The sequence below is a fragment of the Hyperolius riggenbachi genome, chromosome 3, assembly GCF_040937935.1.
Source record: "Hyperolius riggenbachi isolate aHypRig1 chromosome 3, aHypRig1.pri, whole genome shotgun sequence".
Classification (NCBI taxonomy): domain Eukaryota; kingdom Metazoa; phylum Chordata; class Amphibia; order Anura; family Hyperoliidae; genus Hyperolius; species Hyperolius riggenbachi.
In genome coordinates this window covers 63,370,299-63,381,983 of record NC_090648.1, presented here as the reverse complement: position 1 = coordinate 63,381,983, position 11,685 = coordinate 63,370,299, and the positions used below count along the sequence as shown (strand labels likewise).

Below are 11,685 nucleotides of genomic sequence, written 5' to 3'. Positions count from 1 at the left end.
GAAGCCTTTTCTCCGCCCACAGCACAAACAGAGACGCTTGAGTTATGCTAAAACACATTTGGACAAGCCAGCTTCATTTTGAAAAAAGGTGCTGTGGACTGAAGAAACTAAAATTGAGTTATTTGGGCATAATGCATGGAGGAAAAACAACACAGCATTCCAAGAAAAACACCTGCTACCTACAGTAAAATATGGCGGTGGTTCCATCATGCTGTGGGGCTATGTGGCCAGTGCAGGGACTGGGAATCTTGTCCGAGTTGAGGGATGCATGGATTCCACCCAGTATCAGCAGATTCTGGAGACCAATGTCCAGGAATCGGTGACAAAGCTGAGGCTGCGCTGGAGTTGGATCTTTCAACAAAGACCAACAACAAAATCCAACAAAAAGGCATTCATGCAGAGGAACAAGTACAACGTTCAGGAATGGCCATCTCAGTCCCCAGACCTGAATATATTTGAAAATCTGTGGTGTGAGTTAAAGAGAGCTGTCCATGCTCGGAAGCCATCAAACCTGAATGAACTAGAGAGGTTTTATAAAGAGGAATGGTCCAAAATACCTTCAACCAGAATCCAGACTCTCACTGGAACCTACAGGAAGCATTTAGAGGCTGTCATTTCTGAAAAAGGAGGATCTACTAAATATTCATTTCAATTTTGTTTAAACAATTATTGCACACTTTCTGTAAATCCAATAAACTCAATTTCAGTTCTCAAATATCACTGTGTGTGCCTCCTATACGATATATTTAAACCACGTAGGAAAAGAAAAAAAGAAACAGTCGGCACTGCTTGAGGAAATTGCACTGGATATATTGGGATTGACTATGTCAGTAAGCACCTATGTATCAAGTGCGTGCTCAGGATGACGTAACTATACAGCATATCATTGTCCCAAGGAAGATTGAAAAACATCCGGCACTGCATATGAAAAATTGCGCATTTATTGTGGACTTGTGCTCAAAAATGTGAGTTCACACAGCAGAAATTTCAACATGAAGAACAATACAGTCCTACCATAGGTGCTTGGATGGGATCTTCTATGGAGCCCTAAGAACTCCAAATCAGAGGGTCTAATCCCCCTCACTTTTGAGTATACACATATGGCACATCAGGTGAGGAGGGTCATTGAGAAAAACTGGTCTTTGCTTATCAGGGACCCTGCCTTGAGGGAGATCCTGCCCGCATCCCCGTTGATCGCCTTTAGACGTGCCCCCACTAGAGTGAATTTAGGTCTGAAAGAGTGGAAAATTGGCTGCAGAGGGGACGGCCGAGGGGGAACCACAGGTGCAGACACTGCTCTCACTGTCAGTTTATGAGGACAGGTACAGTGTACCATCTTGGTGCATTTGATTGGACAGTGCGGGAGCTTATTACTTGCAACACACCGTTTGTGGTCTATGCCCTGTGGTGCCCCTGCGGCCGTTTCTATGTAGGCAAGACCACTCGTCCCATGAAAGAAAGAATTCAGGAGCATTGGCGCTCCATTGAGAATGGGAAGGGGGCCCCAAGGCTAATTGAACATGTGCGTGAGGTACATGCCAGTAATCCAGCAGTCCTGCAATTTTGTGGACTCACTCAGGTTAATATCCCCTCGAGGGGAGGGGATCGGGCACGTCTCCTTCTTCGCAGGGAATCCCTGATCATAATTAATAGTGAAGCTATGGGTCCCCTGGGATTTAATGACCATAATGATCTTGCATGCTTCCTAGACTCCTGACCAGACTGGGGGAGATTGGTAATGGATTCGTGAATGTTTTGGACTATGCTGCTAGTTTATAGATAGTCTTTACTGTCGTGCAATACTGGTACTTTGATCATTCCTGATATTTTTGATATTGAATTTTATGCTTGTTATTTATATCATGATATATATCAGGGGCTGTTTTATTGATTTGTATTTGTCTTATAGTGGTATTGGTGCTTGGACCAACCATGTGGGTTTTCTCCTCCCTCTCCTCGATCGTATGTGTGCCGGCAGACGTATCGCTCTGGTTTAGAGCGGTACCGAAGCTGACACACCGCCCAGTCTACGTTGCAAGACTTGCTTCTTTATCTTGCATCTTTTACCCTCATTTCTATTTTCCTATTTCCTCCTCTTTTCTCACTGATTACACTATTTGGATCTCACCCCCTTTCCCTTTTTTCACCTTTCTTAAGCAAGCCGTGGAAGACGCATATCGCATCTAGAGACACGCGGATTGGCTGGGGAATACACCAGCCTTTGTTTACAGTATACGTCACGCCGACGTCAGTCGGCTTAGACTAGTAAGGCGTGTTCTCGCAGGACGGCTGTTCTGCCCGGATACTGATGATGCGTAATGCGTCATTCCTATGCGACCTCCTACTCGCGCTTCCTGTATTGGTCGCGCGAGGTATTGGCCCAGCTGAGCACTAGTAGGCGATGACGTGACAGGCGGACGTAGGCCCGCCCTTCGCCGATTACATCCAGGAAATAAAAACCTGGCTGATGCTGCGTGCCGGCGTGGTTGAGCCTCAAGAAGAAGCACCGCCGTGCGAAACGGCCGTCAGGCTGCCCGTATCACACCCAGCACCCACTGCCATCCAAGCACCTATGGTAGGACTATATTGTTCTTCATGTTGAAATTTCTGCTATACGATATATTTAACTGACATTTTTATCGTAACAACCAACGATCTATACAGGAAAATTATGGTGAATTGATTAACAAAGTTGCCGAAACTTTCGCATCCCACTGTATTTTAACCACTTCATGACAACCTGACTTATAAAAACGTCCTGCTAGAGCCTCTTAGTGCGTTCCACGGCCAAGCAGCTGCATCCAGGCCTTATATCACTAAGTACAATGCAAATTGTAAGGGCTGGTGCACACCAAGAGCTCTTCTGAGCGCTTTTGAAAAGCACTTTAACTGCTAATGTATTTGAATGGGATGGATCACACCAGAGCAATGTGATTTTCTCCGAAACGCAAACGCGGGCACTGCAGCATTTCAGCTGAATTCTGAGGCGATTCAGACTCAATGTTAAAGGGGTTCTAAGGAGGGGATTAAAAAGACAAAATCCGACACTTACCTGGGGCTTCTATCGGCTCCCTGCAGCTGTCACGTCCTCCTCTGATCCTCTGTGCCCCGCCACCGCTCCTAGTTTAATTCGTCATGTAATCCAACTGCAGCTGCACAGCCGTGGCCACGTCCGTCACTGTGAGATTACTGCGCAGACGCAGTACAAGAAAACTTTGTACTGCGCCTGCACAGTAAGCTCCTGATGACGCGCACAGGAGCGAGCACTATTTGTCTATTTAGACGAATATTAGACCAGGACAGGCGGCGGGGAACTGAGGTTCGGAGGAAGACTGCGCGTGACATTACAGCTGCAGGGAGCCAATAGAAGTCCCAGGTAAGTGTTCGATTTTGGCTTTTGATCCCCTCCACAGAACCCCTTTAAGTATAGGAATTAGGAAAGTATAGGAAAGAAGCGCTAGGTCAGAGGCCTCGTGGAAAGCCTTCCCGAAGAGTTATAGCTGTTTTAGCTGCAAAGAGTTGACCAACTCCATATTAAAGCCTCCAGATTAAGAGCGGGATGTCAATAAAGTGCATGTGTGTAAGCACTTTTGGCAATATTTTGCCCTGTGGCCACATCACATGTAGCCCCAGCCCAACCAGTGGTGGAATGTAATATTTGCAGACACTGATCCTCCCCTTCTGAGAGAGGATGCATGTCTAACTTGTAATTCTCCTCGCTCCAGTTTACAGTTCACAGCCTGGGGGCGAAGAGGTTACATTAGTGATGGAAAGATGACAAGGGGGCGGAGGGATGACAGTATTTAATTGGGGAAAAAACCCAAACGATCCTCATCTCAGCATTGCCAGTTCAGCCTGAGCAGTGAGCAGACCAGAAGCCTCCCAACATGACTGAGGTGAGTGAGACACCAGAAGACCATGTTTCAAAGCTCATACACACGTACCAACAATCTGTCCAGCTATCTTCCAAACTTGTCTGTTGGAAAATAGATTGGGTGTGTGTATGGCTGGCAAACAACCAGATGACCAACTGATAACAAGTTGTTTGCCAGATCCAATCCGGAGGATCAATCTGACCAACTATCATGCAGGTTGGAACGTGTGTACAAGTCTTTTGAACAACTTTGTTGTTTTTGAATGCGGACATGCTGTTTAGTTTGTCACTTAGCTTGCGCACATAGTATTTAAGTGAGTTGGTTGTTTAGTTGGTTGGCGTGTGTGTACATACTGTAAACAACTTGTTGTGTGGTTGGTCATGTTGTGCGGATGGTTGTGAATTAAGTTGGACGTGTGGTGGCACCTCTTTGATATGGAATCTTTACAGGCAGGACAGTGACATAATAACTGTGTTTTATGATCTATCTTTACATGCTACTGAAGCGTAAGTTGTTACTCCTGGGAAATATAAAGGTACCCATACACTGGTCGATTTCTGCCATCGATATACGGCCGATTTGACCGCTCGGATCGAATTAGCTTGAAATCGATGCAGCAGGCAATATGATCGATCGACCAATCGATTTCTGAACAATTTTGATCAATTTAGTCGATCAGTCTGGATGGAAAATCTAGGTCGATAGGCTGCTGGCGGCAGATCGATGACCCATAGCAATTGTATTGGATTGAATAGTGCAGCAATGCATTTCGATGGATTTTCAACAGATTTCATTCTGAAATCTATTGGAAATCTGTTCCTAGTGTGTGGCACACATCAGATAGATTCCTGTCAGATTCCACTTGACAGGCATCTGACAAGAATCTATCTGATAGTCGAATCTGCTGCAAATCTATAAGTGTATGGGTACCTTAGGACTGTATTAAAATTAAAATACAGCAGCCATAGAAGGTAAAAGGTGGTTGTTAGAGTGGGCATGGTCCAATCCCCAGAGTCAGTGCAGTCTGTCATTTGTCTGGTCCAGAAATAGGAATTATTAAGGTGGCCATACGATTATAGATCTGCCGATTGACCATGCTTCCTGCTGCATCGATTTCTAGCCGATTCGATCAGAGCAGTCGAACCGGCCGTCGACCAATGGATGAAATCGGCCAGTGTAAGGGCCCATTTAGTCTGGATGAGTCCTTATATTTAAATCGAATCTGTCGGGAATAAAAGCTATTGAAGAGGAACTGTGGGGAAAATAACGTAATTAGCATTTTTTTTTAAATATTAACTTATAAATTATTTAGTCAGTGTTTGTGCATTGCAAAGTCTTTCCTGTCCCTGATTTAGGGCCCTGGCACACCGGAGAGTGTTTTGCGAGTCGTTTTCGTAATGAAAAAAAAAACGCTTTCATTGATTTGCATTAAAATTGTGGCGATTTTACCAAGATTTTAAAGAGAACCCGAGGTGGGGATCGTACAAAGAAATCTATACACAGAGGCTGGGTCTGGCTATAGTGCCCAGCCTCTGTTGCTAGTTGAATCCCCGCTAAGTCCCCCCTGCGCTCCGCTCTCCCCCATAAATTACAGCCGCGCTGGCGACACGCAGCGTGTCGCAGCGGGCTGTATTTACCTCACTAGTGTCACTCATGCCGCTCCCACGCCTCCTGCAGAGCGCCGGTCCCCGCCCACGTCCCTTCCCTCGCCGCTGATTGGAGGGAAGGGACGCGGGCGGGGACCGGCGCTCTGCAGGAGGAGCGGCGTGAGTGACATTAGTAAGGTAAACAGCGCTGCCGTAATTTATGGGAGAGAGCGGAGCGCAGGGGGCACTTCAGGGGGATTCAACTAGCAACAGAGGCTGCGCACTATAGCCAGGCCCAGCCTCTGTGTATAGATTTCTTTGTAGGATCCCCACCTCTGGTTCTCTTTAATGCAAGTCAATGGAAGCATTTTTTTAGATGGAAACGACCCGTAAAATGCTCTCCGGTGTGTCAGGGCCCTAATGCCTGGCTTAGATGGGTCGATCCGGCGGCCGATTAGCCGCCAGATCGACTCCAGCCACGTCCCCGCTCGTCCGCGCGGATCGATTCCCGCTCGTCCCCGCCGGCGGTCCTTATCAGCCGCTCGATTCCCTACCACGGTGGCGTAGTGGTTAGCGCTCTTGCCTTGCAACGCTGGGTTCCCGGTTCGAATCCCAGCAAGGTCAACATCTGCAATGAGTTTGTATGTTCTCCCCGTGTCTGCGTGGGTTTCCTCCGGGCACTCCGGTTTCCTCCCACATTCCAAAAACATACAGATAAGTTCATTGGCTTCCCCCTAAATTGTCCCTAGACCAGGCATGGGCAAACTTGGCCCTCCAGCTGTTAAGGAACTACAAGTCCCACAATGCATTGCAGGAGTCTGACAGCCACAGTCATGACTCATAAAGGCAAATGCATTGTGGAACTTGTAGTTCCGTCCGTAACAGTTGGAGGGCCGAGTTTGCCCATGCCTGCCCTAGACTATGATACATGCACTACACGATACATACATAGACATATGACTATTGTAGGAACTAGATTGTGAGCCCCTCTAAGGGACAGTTAGTGAAGAGACAATATATACTCTGTACAGCACTGCGTAATATGTTGGCGCTATATAAATACTTAAATAAATAAATAAAATTGTCCGCCGGCGGTAATCGAGCGGGCGCGGGCCGAGTGGCTTGATCGGGCCAGCTGAATATTATCAGCTGGCCGATACACGGTACAGAAACGTACCGTGTATCCCCAGCATTACATTGTGAAATTTATCACAGGCGGCGACATCTTTAGTGCTGTCAGATGATCGCTGCGGAATGTTTGGTTACTGAAGGTTCTGAAGCCAGTACAAAATATACATGGTCTCCCAGAATGCAATGGGGGAGGGGCGACAATTCCGCATGGCTAATCAGCCTAGGATTAACACCCAATGGGCTCTATTCACAAAACTTTTCATAAATGACATATTTATCAACTAACTTGATAAAATAACCTTTCATCACATTTACAAGCAAAATAATCAGGAAGGGCTGGCTCACACTGAGGGCATGATTTTTAAAAAACGCCCTGAAATCGCTTGTGCAATGAATCCTTATGGGATAGTTCATATCAGGGCATTGATTTCTACTCAGCAAAGAGCTGCATGTACCCTTTTCGGGGCGATTTTGCTACAATGGAAGGTATAGGAATAACGCGAAATGCTCACAAATCGTTTTTTGTTTTTATCCGGTGATTGTGTTCACGTTTTTAAGAATAAATACATTGTATTTATTCTTTTACAGGGCAAAGATTTCACTTCCTAACGTCAGCAAAACGGACGAAACGCGCTGATATGAACCTTCTCATGGAGATTCATTGCACAAGGGTTTTGCGGGCAATTTTGAAAATCGACTGCGCTTGAAAAAAGGCCGAAAACGCCCCTAGATCTGAATGAGCCCATTCACACTTGAGTGTTTTGCTGGCAATTTCGGCAAAATGCTCAAACGCTAGCGCTTTTCAAAGCGCTAGGGTAATACAAGTCTATGGACCCGTTCTCATTTGGGCGAATCGCCCAAAAATGCTAAACGCAAACACGTAGTCTGCACCATTTTCAGGCGATTTCCCGGCGAACGCGTTTTAGTGCTATAGAAGCGCAAAACGCGATCGCTAAAAAATCGCCAGGTGTGATTTTTTTTGGCGTTAATCGCCAAAAATACGTCAGAGCAAAACGCTAGCAAAATCGCTCGCGTTTTGCGATCAGCAAGTGTAAATGGGCCCTCAGAGAATAGACACTGTTTAGCACTAAAATGTAGACACTTTTTAGCTATAGGCTTGCTATAAACCAGCGGTTCTGGATGCTTGCTTGCTTGGCTTAACAAGGGCGGAAAGGGATAATTTGCATATTTAGTAGGTGTGCATTGTGGGTAACCACAAATGTTCATTTATAACTGAATTATTGCAAATGTCCTTGTTTTAAGAAGGCAATTACACCAAGCTTTTTAGTCAATTAATACTTGTGTATTCATAAAGATTTGTACATAAGGTCTAGCAGCATACGAAATGAGTAATCAAGAAGACAGTTATAAGATAGGATATAGTTACAGAACATTAGTGTTGTCCGGATCATGAACGATTCGGATCTTTGATCCGAATCTATTTTATGAGTCGATCATCCGAATCATCAAAATGAACGATTCGGATCGCAAAAGGGGCGGGGCCAGGAGCGACACGCCCCCTCTCAGCGGGCAGCGGGGTTCGGGAAGCAGAGCAGGGATGGATTGCTGAGTTGGAGAGGAGCCAGCCTTGCAGGGAGACAGGTAGATGAGAGAGAGGGGGCATGGGTGCCACTGCCAGATGTGTGTAGAGCACACATACTGGCTGCAATGTGCTGCCCATTATAGGCTGGCTGTTCCGTGGTGCTGCACAGTGATCACATTGGAAGCTTTTGGCTCAGCTCAGCTCAGTAACTTTGCAGACAGTGTGATTGAAAGGCAATATAATCCTCCTGCACTCGGCACTAAACAGCTGCACTTATCTTCTGGGAATGCTTTCTTTCACTGTGCGACCTTTTCTTTCAAAGTACACAGATGAACATATAGGTGAAATACATGTAAAGCATATGACTTCAGCATGTGGGTATTACGTGCAAACATTTCTGCTCTCTGCTCGTCCCTCCTCCCTTCTCTGTCCACTCCCTGCCCTCTGTCCATCTTCTCCCCGTCTCTGTGTGTCCACCCCCCTCCCCTTCTCCTGTCCACAGACCTGTCCTGCTGTTCATTTCACCCCGAATGCTTCCGGTAGTAAAATGAGCCGAGATTCGGATCAAAGATCCGGATCTCTTCAATGATCCGATTCGAATCATCCGGATCATTGAAAAGATCCGAACTTCCCATCTCTACAGAACATACAGACTTGTGAACGCGCACCTCTTCTCACCAAGCGCGGGACTCGGGAGCGCGCCGGTGAGTGAGCCATCAGCTCTGCTAGACTGCTACACGTCGTATCCGCCCACAAGAGGCGTGGCTACACAGTCCTCTCTGCCTGGGCAGAAAGAAAAAAAAAGCAAAGGAGAAGCACGCTGTATTCGCGCAGAGATTTGTCTCCCTCGGCTTCCGTAGTGCACCCCGCACTTGCTGTTGATGCCGGGCACGGAGGTTAGTGAGTTATATTTACTCGCGTGGCGGGCAGTTTCCGGTGTCATAGGTGTGTCCGGCTGCTCACTGTCCGTCTAGTGCCAGCGTGGGGGAGGCTGGGTTTACTGTGGAGCGCTTTGTCATTATCAGCCTTTCATCACCATCATCCCCTGGCTGCCGGGAGCTCTGAGCTGATACCCTTCCTGCCTGCGCAGCAGCTCCCTCCTCCGGTGTATGAGTGTCCCAGTTCACTCTTGCTTTGTCAGTGTGAAGGTGGCCAATGCCATACATCACTCGACTTAAAGGAAACCTAAACCCAAATGAAACAAAAAGTTTCACTTACCTGGGGGGCTTCCACCAGCCCTTTTGGGCCTTGCAGTACGCTAATGCTGGAAATACATTACATACTCGATAAGCCGCCGGATCAACTCCTGCTGCGTCAACGCCGCCGTCCGGATCGATTCCCGCTCGTCCCCACGGGCGCTTCCTTATCTTCCGCTTGATTTCCCGCTGTAGTCCGCCCGCGGAGATCGAGCGGCTTGATTGATAAGGGCGCATCGACCCGTGTATGCCCAGCATAACAGCGACATGAGTGAGGATGCGCACAGGCGCACTGGCCATCGATTGGCCAGCCGTTCAGAAACTAAACTTACTGCGGCAGGGAACTGGAAAATCGTACGAAGACAGCACAAGCACAGGGTGGCTGGGTTCACTTTAAAAAAAGTGCCCCTGGGGGTTACTTACCTCCGGAGGGGGAAGCCTCTGGATCCTATTGAGGCTTCCACAGTCGTCCTCTGTCCCACGTGGCAGCGCTAGATGTCCCCGAATGGCGGGCATGCAAATATTTAACTTTCTGGCTCCAGCGCAGTAGCGGCTCTCAGCTTGGGTGGGCTAAGGCGGAATTAGCCGATCCCAATCGGGACCGCTCTACTGTGGACCCGATTGGGATTGGCTATTTCCACCTTAGCCCATCGGGGAGCCGCTATTGTGCTGGAGCTGGGGAAGGTAAATATTGCAGGTGCTACTGCGCCACAGCACGACAAATTGTTGGCTGTGGTTTTGGAGGGGCCCAGCGAGACCACTGTGGGACGGAGGACATGGGAGGTAAGTACCTCCTAGGGGCACTTTTTATGTTTCATAATCTCTTTAACCACTTGATGTCCCAGCCTTTACCCCCCCCCCCCCCCCCTTAAGGACCAGCGCTGATTTTGCTGATCTGTGCTGGGTGGGCTCTAGAGCCCCCAGCACAGATCAAACACCAGGCAGAGCGACCAGATCGCCCCCCTTTTTTCCCCACTAGGGGGATGATGTGCTGGGGGGGGTCTGATCGCTCCTGCCTGCGTGTGGCTGGCGGGGGGGGGCACCTCAAAGCCCCCCTCCACGCAGGATTCCCCCTCTCCTCCCTCCCTTCCCCGGAGATCGGAGGCTGCACAGGAACGGATCTGTCCTGTGCAGCCTCTAACAGGCTCCTGCCTGTCATGTGACCGCGATCCCCGGCCGCTGATTGGCCGGGGATCGCTGATCTGGTACAACGCTGCTACTGTTAGCAGAGTTGTACAAATGTAATCAAAGCGGATTTTTTCCGCTTGTGTTTACATTTAGCCTGCGAGCCGCGATCGGCGGCCCGCAGGCTACTTACGGAGCCCCCCGCCGTGAATTGACAGGAAGCAGCCGCTCGCGCGAGCGGCTGTTTCCTGATTAATTAGCCTGCAGCCGGCGACGCAGATCTGCGTCGCTGGTCCTGCAGCTTCCACTTTGCCGACGCGCGTTATGAGTGCGCGGTCGGCAAGTGGTTAAGCTGGGTACACAGGGTACAATGTTCCATCTGATTGATGGATTGATCAGAATTTCTAGATTTTGGGTAGTTATCACCGCAAAATTGATCGTATTATTGATTAGGAACAATTTGGACGTCTACACATGATACAACTGCTTATCAGATCACTCATAGATATGATGGAAAATTGTACTGTGTGTACCAGGCAACCGTTCAAGCTCATAATTATTGAATTGGATGAAAATCTGTGCCGCCAAAGGCGCTAGTCTAGTGGACCCAGCAGGAAACCACATAGGAAAGTGATGTGAATTGATTGGATGGACTGCTCCCCCTTTCTCTAGGGTTCAGTTAGGTTGTAGTAAACTACACCCATGCTATTCAGCCAATCACAACTGCAGTAAAGGGTGCTGTGATTGGAGAACTGTTCCATATGAGGTTTCCTGCTGTGTCCCCTAAAGTAGACTATCGCTCTGCCAAGAGCCTGCCTGATTTCACCAATTTCATGCAGAAATTGGTGGGATGTATCGGTGAGACATGCTGGGAAATCTCAGGCTGACGTTGTTGATCAGATGCGGGGCGGTAAATGTGTGTGATAATTGTAAATGACAAAGTGATGGAACACCGTGCCTCCAATTGTACCCTCCCGATGCCTGTGTAAATATACTTTACCTTTTACACTGTCTGCTGAGTCTCTGCCGCATTTCTGTACATCGAGTTGCATGTGACTACAGACAAATAACATGTGGGGTGCGTGTGTGATGTCCGCTATCAGCTGCTGGCACCCGGTCCCCTCCGCTGCAGAGGCCGACCTCGTTAGGCCGAACTCACAGGGTAGCGAGGGGGCGTTCCAACACAGACCTAGAGCCCGCTTTTAAACAGGCTTAGGTCTACTAGTTTA

General features: G+C 48.2%; 1 protein-coding gene across 3 annotated transcripts in view; it reads left to right on the top strand.

Moving 5' to 3' along the window:
- The first annotated feature begins 3,845 nt into the window (after positions 1 to 3,845).
- Positions 3,846 to 11,685, top strand: part of DHPS (deoxyhypusine synthase) — a 32,608-nt gene continuing 24,768 nt past the window's right edge. Inside the window, exon 1 of one of the 3 annotated variants that reach the window (XM_068274210.1) lies at positions 3,846 to 3,896. In XM_068274210.1, coding sequence (XP_068130311.1) covers positions 3,888 to 3,896 — 9 coding nt within the window. In that variant the 5' untranslated portion in view covers positions 3,846 to 3,887. Of the gene's footprint in view, positions 3,897 to 8,137; positions 8,195 to 8,893; positions 9,032 to 11,685 lie in introns of those variants that run through there. The other 2 variants (XM_068274211.1, XM_068274209.1) reach the window with 2 other exon arrangements.